A 20084-nucleotide genomic window follows, 5' to 3' on the forward strand; every position below is an offset into this window, starting at 1 on the left:
CCATTACATTTCCAACTCAATTTTATGATTAAATAGTATATATATATAGGTAGCCTGTCATACCAAAATCAGCCACATGATAACTGAAACCACAACATTCCCCTAAAAATCCCTGTATAGTTTTGTATAGTATTGCTTTCACGTGTATTTTTGTATGGGACACTAAAGAAATCACCCAACACTGAAGTCATTGTCAGTTGCTTCTATCACAGATAATGAAAGACTGCCATTCATGCATTCTTTAATTTTAATGAGAGGTGAGAGTGTTTTTAAGAAAACAAGGTACTGCAATTAACGTGCATATCTCAACAGCAGAAGTATTGTGTAAAGAATGATTTGTTTATAGTTCATACAAAGCTTAACCACTGAGCAAGTAAAGTCAGGCGAGTTTGCTAGTAATTTTGATTTAGATTTATAGACGCAGCCCCTTCCACAATGATTCCAAGAAGACGCCAAAATCAAATGACAAATCAGGGTTTGTTTGCATTAAAAACAGGAAATTCTTTCATGTTTTTAATCTTTCATGAGGGGATGGTCTTACTTACAGGGTCTCGAGGCTGTGCAGTCCCTCAAAACAGTTCTGTTCGAGGGTCCGGATCATGTTGTTATGAAGATGCCTAAACATTAAAACATTCAATAGGATTATAGTAAACATCAAAACATACCCCAGGAATGACACCTGCTTGGTTGTTTACATTGCTTCAAATGAACATAAACCGGTGGTGGATGAGATATAAAATTAATCCACACTATCATTTCACTGCTTTGTAATTGAAAGAGTTTAAGATTCTTGTGGTGTCCTGTCAAACCAAAGACGTGTTCCAACTTCCTCTTATTTCATGGCTTTCCTTCCTCATACTGACACAAGGGTTAGGGTAAAACATTTAAGATCGGGTTTAGGGGCGCTAAATGGTTAATTCAACCAAAAAATTCAATTCTGTCATTAATTACTCACCCTCATATTGCATGCGTCATTGTACACTTGTGAACATGTGGTGGAGACTAACACGGAAAAGTTGTTAATTTTGTTTTCTTTGCGCTCAACAAGTATTCTCGTAGCTTCATAAAATTGTTCATAAAACAATGTATTTACTACCTTTCTGGGTCTTGAATTGCAGTCTCTTGGATTTCATCAAAAATATCTTAATTTCTCTTCCGAAGGTTTTACGGGTTTGAAACAGCATGAGGATGAATAATTAATGAAAGAATTTTCAGTTCTGGGAGATATATCCCTTTAAGAGCATTCCTACATTTCTCATCTGCTTGATAAGTTGATCCATGAATACATCCTACTTTATTTGTGTTTATTTGTGTTGTGTGAAAGTAGATACGTACAGAACAACCAAGTTGGAAAGGTTCCTGAATGCATAGTCTGGGATGTGGGTGATGCGGTTTAGGGCAAGGGTCATAGCCTGGAGCGAAGAGAGGTCGTTGAGGGCGCTTACTGGGATCTCTGTCAGGGCATTGTCATCAAGCCACAAGTGCCTTAGGGATCGCATACCCGAGAGAGTCCTTGCTGGCACCTCCATAATCAGGTTGGCATCCAGACGCCTGTGTAGAAGCAGATGTTTATTTCAATACACAGTTTATGTATGGAGCAAAAAAATTAGCAGATAATACAGTCAGTTATGTTTAACTAAGTCACCAGTGTGTCCAATTACCAGGAGATATTAGTAAAACTGAGCAATTACAGGACAGGTAGTATATTCTTTCCATGTAGATTAATTACTGAAGGAAGTTTCTGAACCTGTATTAACTGTACATTAGACACTAGACACTGTACATTACCCACCCTTCATAGAACAACTTGTTTTTCTCCACTTGCTTTTTTGATATTGAAGCCTGACCTGGCATGACGCCAGCTCCACAATGTTTGTGACCCAGTCAAATGCAACACTCTTTGTCCGGGCAGTGTCCTGTCACGGAATCTTACCTCTTTCATTTTATTCATCAAACTGCCACGCCTTACAGAAGTACATAAAAAAGTTGAACAAAGGAGCCACAAATTGTGGCTAAACAGAAAGAGATACCATGCTGTGGTCTGCGGTCACAACATTTCTGCTTTGACAATATCATAATTAAAGCATAATTTTGTTGCCTCTTTGTTTCTGTCTTTTGTTCTTCTGGTGTAAGGATTGGTGGTAAGGATTGATTTAGTTTTCCCCGCAAGCGTTTTATATGCAAGTGTTTTATGAAGCTATCTTTAGTTACTCCAGCATGGACTTGTTTAATGAGAGTTTTGGCACGGTCGCCGCTCTGAATGTTTGATGAAGTATCGGGAGCCCACAGGTGGAGTGCTATGCTTTGTGGGTTTTTACGTTTTTCAATTTAAAGCATTCAGAGAAAGGGTGCTAAATCACAACAAGTGGCTTACAGAGGATACAAAGAAAAGTTGTGCAATCACAAACCAGCCGTACAAGGGCTGTCGAGGCAAAGATTCCACTCTTGATCCAACCACATGAAGGCGTTTCGAAAATTGGCCATTCCTCTTTCATTTTGCTTGCACTCATATGGTGTTATAAAGCACCGACTGATAATTTGATGGCTTTGCGGCATGGTGAGTTGATTTGGTTAAAGCCACCAAGCAATTGCTGCTCCACACTGACTGGAATGCTTTAAGATGCTATTGAACAGTTTTTCTCTCTGATTTTTGGAAATTAAACAAAGAAACTGAGCTAAAGATAAAAGCTGTGATAAAAAATAAAAAAATAAAAAACATCAGAGGTTGCTGGAAATAACTGAAAGTGCCGACGTTTGGATTCTTTCACAAATTGAAATTCTCTCCACCCACCTCATTTTTTTTGCAAGGCTGTTGTTCACAGACCTTGACATCTCCACAACCAAGATGAATGTCCTCCCTATGTCAACAAGTTAAGACTTTGATCTAATGAATGTTGCCCCCTGGATTCAGTGGAACCTCAGTGATCAGCAAGTCTTGATGTATGATAGCAGAAGAGCATGTGGAGTTAGCCGCAAGCACTTCCTCTGCATTTTTCCCACATGACCTTTCATACACATTCATTTTACACTGGCCTCTCATCACCTTCCCTCTGGCCTTCTCAACCCTCGAGTCCTTCAGCTGAGGGTAATGCACGACAAGCATCAATCAAAGAAGTACTTGAACCCAAAGTACAATGCCATTTGGCTTAAAAAATGGCCCATATGTTCAGACTGCATTTTCCATGCTGTGCAACCCTGCTAGGTAAACACCAAGATCTTGCTGATAATGCCTCAATCATCTGGCTTGATAGACTTAAGACTTGAAATTGAATGTGTAAATATTGCTTAGATGGTCCCTTTTGTGTGGAATTTTATTGGTAGGCATAATTTGATCAAAAGGTATTGCCTTGCCTCTGATTTAAGGAAGGCAAGTCTTGTTGCTCAGCTTTTACTAGATCTTTATCAGATCTTTCTTTCATAGATTAAATCCTGGAAGGATGGTCTTGACATCAAAGGATGCTCTGTGCTGAGTGTAGCAAGTATAGCCTACAGACCTTAACTCTAGTAAAGAAACAAAGATGAGTTTCATCACCAATCCTCTGTCCTGCCCCAACTCATCTTCCCTCTGTCTACATCGGGCGCCAGTGGACTTCAAACCTCATAGCCCCCCAGTGGTTAACCGATCCCCATCTTATCATTACCCTAAATTACATGTTTGTTGAGAACTAAATGCCTTTATACTCTTGTGGGAACTCAGGATAGAGCACCTAGCCGAATCACTGCATATTCTTTGTTATGGGGGATTGAAAGTGAGCGTAAGTTGTCTGGATGAATGCCAGAGTCTCTGCCTCACTACAGGGAGGGCCTGGACACAGTCTATGCATGTCTGGAGCCTCTTCTGGAACCAGGCACGTCTTCCATGCGGAAAAAAACTCTGTAGGTGGCAAAGGAATTAAATTTGTACGCCATGACTCTAATGAAAACATCCTCGCAAAGGTAGAAGGAAATGAGCGCATGGATATTTACATGGGATTATTCATTTGGAAAAAAGTGGGTGTGCAGCTCCACTCCAGGATGCTGACTGGCATCGGAAATAATTGAAAGGAGTTGAGGGGTGGATGTAAGTGGAGCAGATGGACAGGGCCAGACAAAATACCAGACAATATTTAGATTCTGACCTTTTCATGGGAAACCAGTTAGGAAGGGGGCGTGATTCCGATTAGGAGGGAAAATTTGGACATAAGGGAAGAGGGAAGAGTAACTGATGGAAAATTGGGCTCTTCACAGCTCATTGAATCTCCCAGCGCTCACTCAGGAGCTAGTGCACAGTGTCTGGGGGCTTTCTCATGGGTTCCAGATGCGCCAACAGCCCTGTAAAGGCTCCTCTTTTTCACGGTTCTGATATTAAATTTGACGTAGTTACGTTTTGTCTTTCTCAAGAAGAATATCATATTTGTCTCTCTTGTTAGTTAGCATTTAGCTAATAGCTCTTATGGAAAAGCTACAAACCCAGATCCACTGAATTCATTTTCAAATTCATTTTCAAATTCATTCATTTTAAATACTGAACTGCACAGACCACACAATAACTACTATGTAATTTGTTACTCTTTCTTGGTTCTTTATTTGTCTGATCTCCTCTGAGAAGTACATGGCACTTTTTGTGTGATCGAGAGCCCACCCCCACCCCCCCAAAAAGAAGGATTTGCTGAAAAAAGTCTACTTGCCTCACTATTTTACAGCCAAATAACACCTGTTTTACCACTGCCATGTGTGTCCTAAATTGCATATCCTCCCTGGTGGGGAGTTCTTTAATGAAGGGCCTAATGGTCCTAATAGGCATATAAATAACTGGGGTTTCCTGCATCAACTCTAGTAGAGAGAAATGCCAAGAGTTACCTCATGACAAGATTGCATTGTAAACCAAATTACTACTGCTCGAGACCTTATCTGTTAGAGTGGTGCTAAATAATTTATTGTGTGTTGTGCTTATGATGCAATGTCTGATACACAATTTCTTGATCTTTGAATCAAGTGTATCCATTTTATTCCATCTGTTAAGCTTAAAGCTGTGGTCACAACCAGGAGGTCCATGCTTGGCATGTCAGCCTATCCAATTTTGCTTTAATATACACCATTGTTTCATGTAAAACTCTAACAGCCCAAATTTGCTTTTGATCATTTGAACTATGTGATACTTACAGAGAGAGCAAATTGGGTAATTCCCAAGGGTCTTCACTGGGCAATCTCTCTAACTGGTTATTCTGCAACATCCTGTAAAGATAACGGAAATGAAAATTAGAAAGGAAATAAATTCTGCTCTGGTGAATATTACATTTTTTAAAACACCAAATGTGGCCTTCATTTTGTATTAACAAAATGTATATATAAAAATGTTAACACTAGTCAGTTCCATATGTGTTTCTTGGGTGGTATAGCTGAGCATTAACACTTGTCAAAAAACAGACTAAAAAGGCCTTTATTGAATGGAGCATGTCAGTATGGCTCCAGGGCACAAGATTTGTCCATCTAACTGCTGATGAGGTTACCTGTCGCAGACATCAATCAGTCAGGAGATATGATTTCAGGTACTGTGTGGTGCACTTTTCAGTGGACAAAACCAGAACATGGGAGGGGCAGAGAGACTGAACAAGACGAAACAGACTGAGGGGGAGAAACTGCTTGGGTGGGCCACTGAGGACATGCTCACAGGACTCGTCGAATAAAAGAACGAAAGAAACAGGAAGTGGTGGAACAATGACACTGAGCTCTTTGAACAAAGCAAATTATTCTAAAGTGAGAGCATGCGGCCACAGACGTTGAGCTTTAATTACAAGGCAGACAGCTTTATCATGTCCAATCAAGTGAAACTCCTGACAATGACCACACAGCAGAGAACTGCTAGTGTTTGAATGAATAAATACGCATTTGTGGGCAGGATGCCCTTATTAAGGAAATCATGGTGCCACCATAGCCATTGTGAATATAGACATAAAATGTCCAGAAGACTTTATGACATTGTGAACAAGCCTCTATTATTTTGTCATTTAAATGCCACAAAGTATGTATTCACCCCACCCCCTGCTCTTTCAGTTTTGTCATATTTTCACTAACAGATGTTTTGAATGTAATATTTTCATTATGTTTTTTCATGTTGTTTTGGTTTATGTGATTCCATATTTAAATATAATTCCATCTGGCTCATTGAAAACGTAACATTAGTTTAAATGTCAAGAGGTCAGGTACTCGTGCCTTACACAAGTTCGGTTGTTGAATAAGATAGTACAAAACACAATAGGGCACAGAAAGCAAACAAAGAACATTTGTAACTTTTGTTGTACCCAACCCAATTCCTTTTTGTCTACATTGACCACTGAAATAAGATCTCTGACAATTACAATTATATTGTTTTCAATACAAGGGAAAGGATATTAAATATTAAACTGAACTAATGTTCTCATTAACCTACTAAAATGTAAATCTAGAAACAGTTAAAGCAAACATTTTATACAAGGTACAGTTACTGAAGAAGTATGGGCACATAATGATGATATGAATACGAGTTATTTTATTTTTCTCACTTTATGGGTCAGTAAAATTATTTGATGTGGCAGGGCAGCTTTTTGTGGTCTGCAAAAAAACAAAAATGTGACTATTGTTAAATTACAAAACAGGGCAAATTTACTGTAACTTCGAGGACGGAATGGGAAGGTGCACTTAATCCTATGTGGAAATTTTGAGATGCATATTGGCGTGAATGAAGTTATTCCATGCCTGGTCTTTGTATGTCCTATTCAATTCCATCAACTGGGTTTAAGTCAGTCAATAAAATAAAAATCTGTCAATAAACAATTAACAAACACCCATGCATAAGTACAGCTCAGTGACCATTCACCGCAAAGCAAAACCTGAATCATCACCTGTCCAAAATTCTGTTTCTAATTTCGCAGGGTGTCTTTTTTTTTTTTTTTCAGAATGAATCACCCTGAATGTTATTTTCCACAGAAGCATTAACTGAAACAAAAACTCTCTCGCTCTTTCTGTCTTTCATTACTTACAGGACTTTGAGGTTGTAGAGGCCTTGAAGAACGGGGCCAGGGATGTGTCTCAGGTGGTTGCCCGAGAGTCTCCTGTGGAAGGACAAAAGAAGTGGTTTGGTTCATTTGCAGTCCAACACATTGATGACTTTAACAGAGAGAAGAGAATCTGTTGAATTCATAAAGATGAGTATGCATGTGTGTGCGTTCAAGGAGTCAATGGTGAAAACAAAAGTGAGAGATCTCCTTGGAAGCAAGAACCATGGCAGCTGGGGTTCAGATCTCTCTGGCCACTGGTTTTTACCGCTCATGTACAGAAATCTCTCTTTTGTATGGTCTTCAAACATGTCAAAACATTTTGAAAGCGGAGCCAAGATATGAATGTGGTTTTTACCGCTCCTTTTGCCTCCTGTGGCAACAAACATGTTATAGTACAAGTGAATTTAGACACAATGGCCAAGATAAAAATGGTTAATGGAGTTGCTATTGAAGTGGAAAATGCAATCAACAGTATGTTGTTATAGTGTATTCACATCAAACGCAAATGTAATTATTCGCATGAGTAGATTACATACAAAGTTAATGCAAAGAAGCGAATTCACACCAGGTGATGCAAATGACACGAAATGCGTGACGAGTTTGCCACGAACGTGAGATATTCACCTCAATCACGTCTTATGCGCAAGTTCAAAAATTTCGACTCGAGTGGAAAATTCGCCTTACGTGTTCTCGGCAAGCCAATCAGCGAAGAGTTTATTAGCATGTCTAGTTGAATCAGAAAATGGAGGAGCGCATTATTGTAGCTGTTTGCTACAATATGTTTATAATATGGGATTTGGGATGTTTTTTGCCTCACTCGTGCGAGTAATATAGAGTGAGGGACGCCATGGGCACATTTGCTTCACGTGTGGTGTGAACACACCATTAGATTTTAGTATAGATTGAGGGCCTCGTGATACAATCAGTGCGCAAATTTGTTAAGATTGACGTGTTTACTTAAATGCAAAATAGTGTTTTTAAACAAGATGTAGTCAGAGAGTATATTGTCACCTGATGCCAAACAGGCATTCTTAAACAGAAATTATGTTCCGCTGAGGAAATCATGCCCACATGAAACATTCAGTGCCAAAAGTGGCCTATAGGCAGCCAAAATCCAATTTTAGACATTTCAGCAAATCATCCTTTAAGTTATCTACCAAAATTTCAGTTGACTCCTTAGAAAAATTACTATATAATGCACATAGAACCACAGCCAAGCATCATGGCTGATAGCTACCTCTGAAAGTACTCGAGACACAGGAAAGACATTCCCAGAGAGAGTGAGAGCCAATATCAACCAGCTGTAGGCTCACTCATCCGGACTAATCAATTTGTTTATCAAACAAATCACTTAATAAGCATTCGTGACTGTTTTTTCCTGGGTGGCAGAGTTTGAGGAAAGTCTGTCGAAGCCTCACAAGAAGTCCTGACAAGCTAAACAGGACCACCCATACCTCCAGACTTCTTTGCCTCAAAGTTGCTCCATCCTGCCGGAGTAGCCTCATCTACTCGCGTACTCCAAACGGTTCTTTTTGTGTGACAAGATGAAAGTTTTGAGAATTGCTGCCAATGTTTAACATGTAAGTCAGCTTAGCTAATGTGATTGGTGCGACAGCTCTGGCAAAACAACAACCGTGTTGTATACAAGCACATCAAGGGCCACAATAGCCCAGAAAGCAGAACAACAAAACCCAGAATTGGCTCTTTGTCAAGGTCTGACAGATCATACTCAAACACGCTCACACACACTACCATCTTCCACCATTGAGCCATGAAGTCTCTGAGGTTTTTAATGGCTATCACTTCATGTTGTGCCAGACCACACTCCCATCCGTCGACTCTATTTCTGGTAAGACCGTGTGCCGCCACTCTTTCACAAACATTTGTTTTGCGCAGGGCAAGAACAGAGGGAAATAAAGCAGGGGGATGGAGGGTATGGGGAAGGCAAAAATATAAGTGTCAGATTTGGAGGCTGCGAAGCTTAGCGGTTCACCCCGTGTAAATAGGCCAGTGACGGTTTCACATGCATGTCGGATGAGGTTTCAGGCACGTACCACAGCAAGCTGTTCTGCTGAAACCTTGCGCCAGCTCTGTGGTCAGCTTTTATCCCTAGTTATAATTCAGTCATGTATCTAAACACTGGAGCTTTCTGCTTTAAGTGTTCTCTCACATTACAGACAAACATGGCTTCAATGCTAATTTTCTTAAGCCACTTGTGTCAACATGTTGTATATTCTTCTGAGAAATGATGAGTGTATTGATATGAATACTAGGAATGTTTGTAAAGTCTTTAAAATTGAATCTGGCAATGGGAACAAAATATGATATAATAAAATATATTTATTTAATATATCAATGCAATTACATTTTGACGCACTGAATACACACAGAGACAAATCCAGTAGGATTTCTTCACAAACTGTAATTTCATTTCTGTATATGAAGTCTTTCATTTCAAAATTGGTGTAGTTTAGTCATGTGAACTCGTATTATTTGTAATCAATACGAACCCAATCCATGCTAAACTGAATCTGTTAGCTAGCCTCTGTTGCAAAGGTAGCCAAACCTGCTCTTGGAGGTATACCTTACAACACACCTGCCCTATATCAGCAAGTAATCCTGAACACCTTTATTACATTCAAATGTGTTTGTTTAGGGTTGGAGCTGAACTCTGATGTAGCCCACCAGGAGCAAGGTTGGCCACCAATGCTCTGTTGATAAGCTAGTCACGTTTTAGGAGTAGCATTTTAGTATTCTGTGCAGCTTGTCTCATAATAAATTGCCTTTGGAGAATGAAACATAGGCATCATCTTGTAACATGCTACACATACTACCTCAAACCCAATAATACAACATGAAAAGAGACTAGTGGAGGCAGGGAAAGGGGAGTGGAATCAAACTCAGGTTCAGGACAAGCAATCCAACCAAGTGTGAAAACAGCCTAAGAGACACTGCATTAAACAGAACCTCTTTGAACCCTTCCCTAATAACCTGTGCCAGCCTTAACAGTCTATGCTCTGAGTCCAAAATTGTCCAAACTGCCCTCAACACTCAACTCCCCTACAAAGGATCATTAAATAGTGAGATTAAGGAAGTTGTGAATGAGAAAAATATGTTATTGGTGGCAACCATTTCAAAAGCTTTGATACATTTTGGGATTTAACTCTAAACTGATCTTTAAACCAAATGGTGTAAAACTCAAAAACAGTTTTTCAAAACAGAATTAATGCATTTTGCTGGATGCAAGTTACACAAGGCGTATTTACTTGCTGTTGTGTGGGATCTCCAGCATCAGTCTAAATCAGACCAAACAATAAAAGTCTGCATCAGATGAGGTGTGAGCTGAGCTTTTTCATACTGCAACATTCCCACAGATGTTTGTTGAAATTAAGTGTCAGGACACATTTGGTTGTCAAAAAGCATAATCACAACCTACTAACTGCACTATTGTTGCTGTTCCAGTCCGTTTTTAGCATCAATTGCAACCTCATAAACCAGCAACCGCATGTTTATTGGGATTAGTTTACGAGAATCGGCTGTATTGCAGATAGTGTGTAAAAAGGTGAAGGCTGGCCATTGTCATTAAATCACTGAAAGCTGTGTTGACAACAAGCAGCACAAGTCAGAGGCAAAAAACTTTGGGATTGCTGGTTAGTGTTAGGCCCCCTGCAGCACATCTGTCTTCTGTTAGATGCCTCATTGGGGGCCAAAATACCGTAAAACTTTAATCATACTTGTCTTTTTTAAATTATGGTTTGTTCTTGTAGAGCTAATTACAGCTGAATAGAATAGTTAGCAGGCCTTGATGGCACTCATACTGATTCAGCTCTTAATGTATTCTCATTTACTCTTGTCTCATGGATGTATCAGTGAGGAATTTGAATTATTAAGGGTTGTCCTCATCCACATGGAATCTATTCCAGCAAAATAAAAAGCTAAACAAAGAGGGTAAAAAGCTTTTCAGACTTCAGCAAAATTGTAAAACCTGTCATTCAAGAAATGTAAAAAAAAAAGGTGGTTATTAGCTGAAGTGCAAAACGGAATACTTAATTGTTTTCAAACAGGTTTCCCAAAAGTTCTCCCTGGCAGCTATTGGTTAAAAGCATTAGTAGCGCTGCTTCAAAACTCACACTATTAAACAATGTTTCTATGTTGGGCTGGTAAGGATGTTTAACTTTAAATGGTATTTTAACACAGAAAAAAGCACACTTTACAGCTTTAAACATTTTGGCAAATGTGATGATGACAGCAGCTTAGAGCTAGCATTTTTTACCATTTTATAATCCATATAATCCAACATCAGCAGATTCCTTATAGCCCTGCACATCAACAATCAAACTTTATTACATATTTTATTAACATGTTGCAGTACGCAAACAATACAACTTTTTGTTTCTCCTTTTTGGGAATAAAGCCTACATGATAAATTACTTTAATAGAATAAAATGCATACTATGCCCTTGAGATAGCTTTTAAAGAGCTCACTTTCATTGTCTACCGATTAAATTATTTATTTTTGCAATTACCACAAGTATGCTGCAAAACAATGGCAAACATAAACCTGCACAAACGCTGATTACTTGAACAAATTGCTTAAACCACATATGTATTGTATTATTGAACAATTGAATCTAAAGAATTCTCTGACTGGTGAAAATATCATTGGCTCTAAAAGCCTAAGAACGTGGTCATATTATTTGCAATACAGTTTAATGCGATATCAATTTCACAGCACGATGGAAAAACGTTTCTATAGCTAAATCATTTTTGATTGGATCCTGGCCTGAGGAGGATCTGCAAATGGAAAAATGTACACATTGTGACAGCACTTCCTCTGGCTTTGAAATCCAAACTCTCGCCAGCTCCCTGAAAGTGACCCTTTCTTCTCGAATATGTATTCATCATCATCATCACTATAAACTCTGCGCGCAGCCCCTTTTGATTCTCTTGTAAAAATATTGGATTGATTTTATGGCATTTACACAGATCTTTATCACAGTGATCCCTGTCCCATGTGGGCACTTGTGTGAGAAGGCAGATTAAAAAAAAGAAGAAAATAAAATAAAAAATTCCTGTAATATGTCTTTGCTGTTACACATATCTGATAAGACTAACCAAAAATTTACATTTCAGAAAAACAGACTATTTAAGATTTAAGACTGATTCCATTTGTCCTAGCTTTGATTTCACAAGCCAGTGTTGTGGAAGCTACTTTGAAAAGTTGTTTATGACTGTAGTTGGCTACACTACAAACTAGTGGTGTTGACTAGTAACATACTAAAATACTTAAAATTCTAAAATAGAAAGAATCCGTGAGGAGATCAAAAAACATTGTCTAATCTGACATGAAGTGTCAGAGATATCCAGACAGCTGAAGTCATGGTACAATGAACATCACTTTGACTAAATGCAGTATGTTACCATGTTTTGGTTACTTCAGAGAACCAAAATGAGGGTTGCTGTGAAAAGCGTTGATTGGATGCATTTCGACATCCAATCTTTCCAGGTGGCATTATCTTTGGTAACGAAAAGATGTGAGAAGAGAAAAGAAAGGAGAAGAGGTTATCTGCAAACACATGCATAGGGTGTGGGTTTTTACGTAGGTGCTAATCTAAGTGAGTTTATCTGAGTCTGACATTGTGACTGTAATATCAGACTACTGTCTGATGAAAGACATCTGCACAGAGCACTCGATTTGCTGATATATTGTTCTGACAATATCTACAGAAGAAACGAGATTATATTTGAAGTGAAACATAGATCCAAATTTGTCTTGTGGACATTCTTTAAAGAAGCCATCACATCACCTTTTAATAATTAAAGCTTTAATTTTAAGGGTTTTATGTGTGTCAAAAATCTTATTTTACTTTTTCATATACATACAGGTCCATCTCAATATATTAGAATGTCGTGGAAAAGTTCATTTATTTCAGTAATTCAAATCAAATTTTGAAACTTGTGTATTAAATAAATTCAATGTACATAGACTAGTAGATTTTGGCTCACATTTAACAAAACCCCACCAATTCACTTTCTCAGCAAGTTAGAAATATGGTGACATGCCAATCAGCTAATCAACTCTAAACACCCGCAAAGATTCCCTGAGCCTTCAAAATGGTCTCTCAGTTTGGTTCACTAGGCTACACAATCATGGGGAAGACTGCTGATCTGACAGTTGCCCAGAAGCCAATCATTGACACCCTTCACAAGGAGGGTAAGCCACAAACATTAATTGCCCAAGAAGCTGGCTGTTCACAGAGTGCTGTATCCAAGCATGTTAACAGAAAGTTGAGTGGAAGGAAAAAGAGTGCACAACCAACCGAGAGAACCGCAGGCTTATGAGGATTGTCAAGCAAAATTGATTCAATAATTTGAGTGAACTTCACAAGGAATGGACTGAGGCTGGGGTCAAGAAATTTGACTACAGTTGTTGTATTCCTCTTGTTAAGCCACTCCTGAACCACAGACAACGTCAGAGGTGTCTTACCTGGGCTACGGAGAAGAAGAACTGGACTGTTGCCCAGTGGTCCAAAGTCCTGTTTTCAGATGAGAGCAAGTTTTGTATTTCATTTGGAAACCAAGGTCCTAGAGTCTGGAGGAAGGCTGGAGAAGCTCATAGCCCAAGTTGCTTGAAGTCCAGTGTTGAGTTTCCACAGTCTGTGATGATTTGGGGTGCAATGGTGTTGGTCCATTGTGTTTTTTGAAAACCAAAGTCACTTCATGCTTCCTTCTGCTGACCAGCTTTTTGAAGATGCTGATTTCATGTTCCAGCAGGATTTGGCACCTGTCCACACTGCCAAAAGCACCAAAAGTTTGTTAAATGACCATGGTGTTGGTGTGCTTGACTGGCCAGCAAACTCACCAGACCTCAACCCCATTGAGAATCTATGGGCTATTGTCAAGGAAAATAAGAAACAAGAGACCAAACAATGCAGATGAGTTGAAGGAAGAAACCCGGGCTTCCAGACCACCTCAGCAGTGCCACAAACTGATCACCTTCAGGCCACTGCGAATTGAGGCAGTAATTAAAGCGTCCCTACCAAGTATTGAGTTCATGTACAGTAGGCCAACAATTCACAAAAAAAGTGAAAATAAAAATAAAATAAAATAATTTGGTTATGCCCCTATGAAGTAATCTAATTTTTTGAGATAGTGAATTGGTGGGGTTTTGTTTAATGTGAGCCAAAATCATTACAATTAAAAGAACCGAAGACTTAAACTACTTCAGTCTGTGTACGTTGAATTTATTTAATACACAAGTTTCACAATTTGAGTTGAATTACTGAAATAAATTAACTTTTCAATGACATTCTACTTTGAGATGCACCTGTATATATTAGATACATTATACAAATGCAGTAGTCATATTTTATGTACCTGTATCTCCTGCAAGTTTCTATATCTGAGATTGAAACTTTCAATACAGTTTATAAGATACATGCATTAGTGTTTGCAGACTTATATAGTTGGATAGAAGCCCATTTCCACCACAGAATAAAATATAAGGTTAAATGATTTTTTTTTTTTTTTTTTTTAATCTCACAATTTCTCGCAATGAGTTAGGATCTCACAATTCAGAATTTTCACAGTACATCTCTTTTAGGGGGAGTTTAATTTCATGCTTATCTAACAATTTATTTGTTCTATTATTTGGAATAATTCTTTATTCATTTTACAGTCATATTCATGCCTTTCTGAATAATGAATGTCTTAGACCACATTCCTAGTCATTGTTTAGTTGACAAATACCACCTGTTCTACTTGCTCTGTCATTTTCCTTTATGACTGTGTGACTTAAGTTTCTGACCATCTAATAGACATCAATGACGTGTAAACGTGGACCATCCTGTGTCAAGCATCTGACATCATAGACGTTTTGAAAGTTAGGGTATGTTTTCATAGTACAAGCCTTTTTATCTCAAAAGATCGAGGAAAATTTGATTGCTTATGATACGACCCCTTTAAGGTTGACGGCGTGTGACTTCAGAGGCAAGCTTTGCAAACAGTGCATGACTTAAAGCTACTATTGGCTTACAGCTAGACCACAAAAATGAAAGTAAGATTTTTATCTCACAGCAAGTTTCTATACTCTTTCCCAATGTTTTTGGTTAAATCACAAATTAAAGCCTGACAAACTCAAACAAGGGCCCTTTTGATCTGCCTGATCCAGTAAAACTCTAAAAATAATTGTACAACCATATTTCTCAGATTCAGATTTTCGGAAAAGTCACTGTGATGTGTGAACCGAAAATGAGGCCCCGTCATTGCGGTACAGTGGAAGGCGCCAGGTACAGGAGAGGATACAGTACAGTCTGATATTAAGTCATATTATTTAGTCGTTAAAGCAGATGGAAGCTTTTATTCTGATGTCTGTAAGCTTCTCTGTCCTCCAGTCTGCAGTCACTGCATTTATCCTTCATTAATTACAGGATATAAGACAAACCCAGAACTCTAAAGATGGCCTAATCACACTTCACTCGCGAGTGTTAAATGAATGCTTAATGACAGGGATTAAATATCAATGAAAGATTAAAAAAGAAGGGAATTAAAAGAGAGGAAAGGGGAGTGGTGCACCCCGGGAGATCATCTACAAAAGCAGGTGGGTGGCAACCTCCAATCTAGTTATTTATTTAGCTTGAACTGCGCAGTGACCATAGAGATACATTTAAACACTCGTCAATATGGTTAGTAATAGTAACCAACAGGCAAGGGAAGGGATCTTATTAATGATAATGTGCTACTTGCCATTATTGTGTCAGAAACATAACAGTAATACTAAATGTGTGTTCAAATGTCTGATATTGTGCACATTTCATCATATTCCTTTAATTAAAATATTGGTGTAAGATGCAAAAAAAAAAAAAAAATTGGGTTTTAAATCACCCATAATCAGTCAATTGATAAAACAGCAACACAGAAAAAGCATCTATGTACACTGCTGCAAAAATCCAAAAACACATTTTTACAAATGATGACTGCAATGGGAAGATTTACATTTAAATACTTGTTTTGTGCAGTTCTGTCCACAATGGTATGTAATGTCCTTAAAACATGTTTGCAATACTACACTAATACATTTTGACATTTTTATCACATACTTAATTCCATTATATGGCTTTTTTGATGTAGTAGACCTGCTCGGTAGCGCACCTGGTACAGCACCTCATTGCTTGAGTATGAGTCCTGTTAAACACGAGTCAAAGGCATGTAGAAGCATGTTGAAATCATAATTAAAGTTACTTCAGAAAATGTGTTTTTATGTCTTGTTTGCTATTTAGACACTATCGTTAGTTTCAGTTTAGGGTTTTGTTTAGGTTTTACATTATTTGTCAACGTTATTGGACATTTCGCCATAACATTGAAAAGTAAGATTCACGTTGATCTGTTTCAGAAAAAGTGGTTTTAGTGCTACTGACTGGACATTTCACTTTGAAAGTGTCAAGAAACACTTGCAGTTTCACACTTTTCATTTTGCAGAAATGTTGCCACATGTGCGTTTTTCCATTTGAGCCTGAGTGTTAAAATTCATGTACCATGAATGCATTGCAAGTCACTTAGAGTAAGCATCTGGCTACAGTAATAAGTTCCTGGCATCTTTCTATGGAGCTATTATGTGAAATTTAAAGAAACAAGTTCCACCTGCTCTGGTTATGTTGGCCATTATAAATGATTCTTCATAAATAGATTTAAAATTAAGGAAAAAAATAATAATTAATTGTTAAAAAAAGATGGAAACAAGTGGAAACAAGTAATATCCTGGTAGTCTTGGGTGTAAGATATCTTAATACAGTAGTGTCAGTCCTGGCGCTCCGCCGAGCTCTGCCACAACATGCTTCATTCTGCGTGTCTGCTAGGTGTGTTTTTAAAGGACCTATTTATATTCATAAGAAGTTTTCGTTTGATGTGTGTAAGGAGATCTACCATTCACTTTAAAGGGTTTCTGCAGTTATACTTTCCAGCTAATAGCAGGACTATGATTTATTTTGTGGCAGCTCGCTGTTTATCTTACTGGCGTGTAAACCAGACAGTGTCATGTTAATTTTTTTGCGTTTTGCGCAAGGTGTTATTTTAACTTTGTGTCAACGGCCTTTATGCTGAATATATATATATATATATTATTGCGCGTCTGTATTTGCTCATCTGCTCGGCAGAAGCTTCCTCTGATGTGAAGACAGCTTATTTCTCTGTGTGTGGTTCTCTGTTTTCATACTGGAAGTGTGTGTGGAGTGTACAGCTCATCTCTGTGATTACTTCACATTGATCTGACGACCGTCACATTGAACAAGACATGTTACAAATTACTACTCTGAGTCCGTGCATGTGCGTGTGCGTGTGTGTTGGGGGATGTGTTTGATGGATATAGCAACACAGGCTGTGTAATTTGCTCCATATGAGTGGGGCTGCCGGTCGGGTTCTGGTTTATTATGGCAGGACAGAGCGGGGGAAAGCATCCAGCACTCTGCGGTAGGTGACTCCAGTGCTGTCACCTGCACTGACAGGCGTCAATCAAAATGATTCACCACCACCTCCTTCAGTTCACATGACTGCATCCTTAAAGAGAAAGGAGGGATTTTCCTGCCCACAAGGCCAATTTGTGTAAATGTGTAATGTAAACAGCTTTTATGAAGATTACAATTTTGGCTTGTAGATTTTGACAGATTTATAGCTGTATGACTTTTCTAACAAAGCTGTATTTGGAATTGTTATTTTTGCAAATGTAGATTAAACCACAGCATGGAAGCTTCATATTGAGATCTTTTAATTTTTTTATTTTTATTAAAATTCAGTTGTCTTTATTTTGAACCTGTGTGCATTTATATCTTCTGCATAGTGCAAAAGAATTTATTTTGAAGAATGTGGGTAACCAAAGCGTTTCGTTATCTATTGACTTCCACAGAAGAATATCAGTCATACAGGTATGGAATGACATGAGGGTGAGTAAATGATGACACAACGGTCATTTATTTTTGGGTGAACTATCCCTTTAAAATCAAATCTGCCATCCTCTACACACATACCAGAGTTCTGAAAAAGATTTATCCATCTCAAACTGTTTCTCGTTACCTAGATTTTCACTGCAGCTGAAATGTAAACACAATTTTTTGTGTGAAAATACACAAATTACATGTATAAACATACACCAAACAGATGTGAATTCCAAACATTGTCAAGAAGTGATTTGTGTGTTTTTACTGTGGTTTGTGTTTAGTAAATTTGCTGAGGACCCCTCTGTATTTCTTGGACAATTAAGCTACACCGTCATTTACCTCCCCTTGTATAGTAAACTATGATGTACCAATGATTTCTCCACTCGTAGCACAGTTGTACTACTGTTTGTGTCCTCACGAAGGTTGTTCCGTCACTGATGAAGCCAAGTTTAGGCTTTTCTGTTTATTGCTGTTCCACATGAAAATTACCAAAAATCAAAACAATACTCTCAGGACTTATTCTGTCTTGTCTGTCTGTCTGTCTAGCGATTTCATCTCTGTCTGTCTGTATTCCTGTCTCACTGTTTTTATCTGTCTTTCTTTGTCCTTATGTCCATTTATCTATTCTTTTCATCCATCTCTGTTTTTATTTATCTATATTTGTCTGTCTGTGTCCATGTATTAGTGTTTTCATTCATGCTTCATTGTTATTCTGTCCTCAAAAGGGTCAAAACACCATTAAAGTCCTCTCCATGGCAGTCACGTCCTCACTGGAGGCAACACAAAGCAACAAGTATGTCTCATAAAATGTTACGACATGAAAGTGGACAGTAGAGACCAACAAAACCTTTTGCACTCCTCCAGGGCTGAAGCCTGCCAGAGACATGAGCTCTATATTTTGTTTTTTTGGCTTCCTGACATAAAATCGGAGATGGGGACCAAAGCAGGGTTGAGTCTGTTTAGGGGGTTACATTGAAATTGCAGCTGGTCTTTTTCCTCATATGATACCTTTCAAGGCTTTCATCTCCAAATTTGGCCCCAGAGAACTGAGGAGAGGTAGAGAGAAAGAGCAGTATTCATCACATTTCGGTTGATTTGCACAAGCATCTACAATGAAAACATCAGATGCTGAGGCTTAGTTGGGTAAACGGTCTGAGTGGGCTGGCGAGAGAGGGGCTTAAGGGTCATCACGGCCTGGTGCGCTCCAGCCTTGTTTCATAATGTAAGTCCTATGCTGGATTAGGCTCTGAGGGTCTCACATCACCAGGGTGCCGTTCAAAGCCAGGTGTTCACTTTTAAGGCCCCAATATTCTTGGGGCAAAGTGTTTTTCGTTCACCGCTATGGGATAGAAAATAAGTTTGAAATACCTGAGCAGCAGTGTAGTGTTAGCAAAAATCCTCACGCTGAACATGCTGCCGAAAGACATAAGTAACTATATATAACCCTATATATATGTATACCCTTTCCTTTGAATAACAAAATTAACACGACAAAGATAACTGAGGTGAGAAAACAGCAGTTAAGAAAGCATTGGATTATAGCGATGCGGATATGTTCGCACCAGATCTACAATCTCAAGATCAAGTCATGTCACGTTTATTTATATGCCACTTTATGCAATAGATTGCTTTAAAGCAAGCAGCTTTACGGTATTAAACATGAAATATCACTGTCAGTGTCATTTTAAGCTGAACTTTTGACTTCAGTTTCTACTATGAAGCATCTCGCATTTGACCTCGACTGATAGAACAGAAGAAATAAACCTTCTGCTTCAAAGAAGGTGGAGCCACAGAGCCACACCTACCTATTACATCATCGTCAAAGACCAATGGTAGTTCAAAGGTGTTTAGCATCTGGAGCAAACTTTTCCGGGAAAGTTTAGTCTAAATGAACTACAAACAAACTTTGCTTTGGCTCGATTTTGATGATGTTATACTAGTTTGTTCTTCAACTTCACCACCAGTCTAAAAGCTGGACATACATGAGTGAATGAATGTTTCTTATTAATTTGTACTAACCCTACCAGGAAACATCCTTTGACAGTATATCCAGTTAAACTTCAATTGATAGAACATGAGAGCTTCTTGCTCGCTACAAATCGCAATTAGTAAAGCAAACACCAGCAGTATTTCCAGTCAG

At 38.4% G+C, this 20084-nt stretch overlaps 1 protein-coding gene across 1 annotated transcript in view; it reads right to left on the reverse strand.

Annotated features, from left to right (window-relative positions):
• Window positions 1-20084, reverse strand: part of lgr6 (leucine-rich repeat containing G protein-coupled receptor 6) — a 73180-nt gene that overhangs the window by 16900 nt on the left and 36196 nt on the right. Inside the window, exons 3-6 of the mRNA XM_026199275.1 lie at window positions 6999-7070; window positions 5143-5214; window positions 1336-1551; window positions 546-617 (exon numbers count right to left, since the gene is read on the reverse strand). Of these exons, the coding sequence (XP_026055060.1) occupies window positions 546-617; window positions 1336-1551; window positions 5143-5214; window positions 6999-7070 (432 nt within the window). The remainder of the gene's footprint in view (window positions 1-545; window positions 618-1335; window positions 1552-5142; window positions 5215-6998; window positions 7071-20084) is intronic.

This window comes from Carassius auratus, chromosome 23 (genome assembly GCF_003368295.1).
Source record: "Carassius auratus strain Wakin chromosome 23, ASM336829v1, whole genome shotgun sequence".
NCBI classification, from domain to species: domain Eukaryota; kingdom Metazoa; phylum Chordata; class Actinopteri; order Cypriniformes; family Cyprinidae; genus Carassius; species Carassius auratus.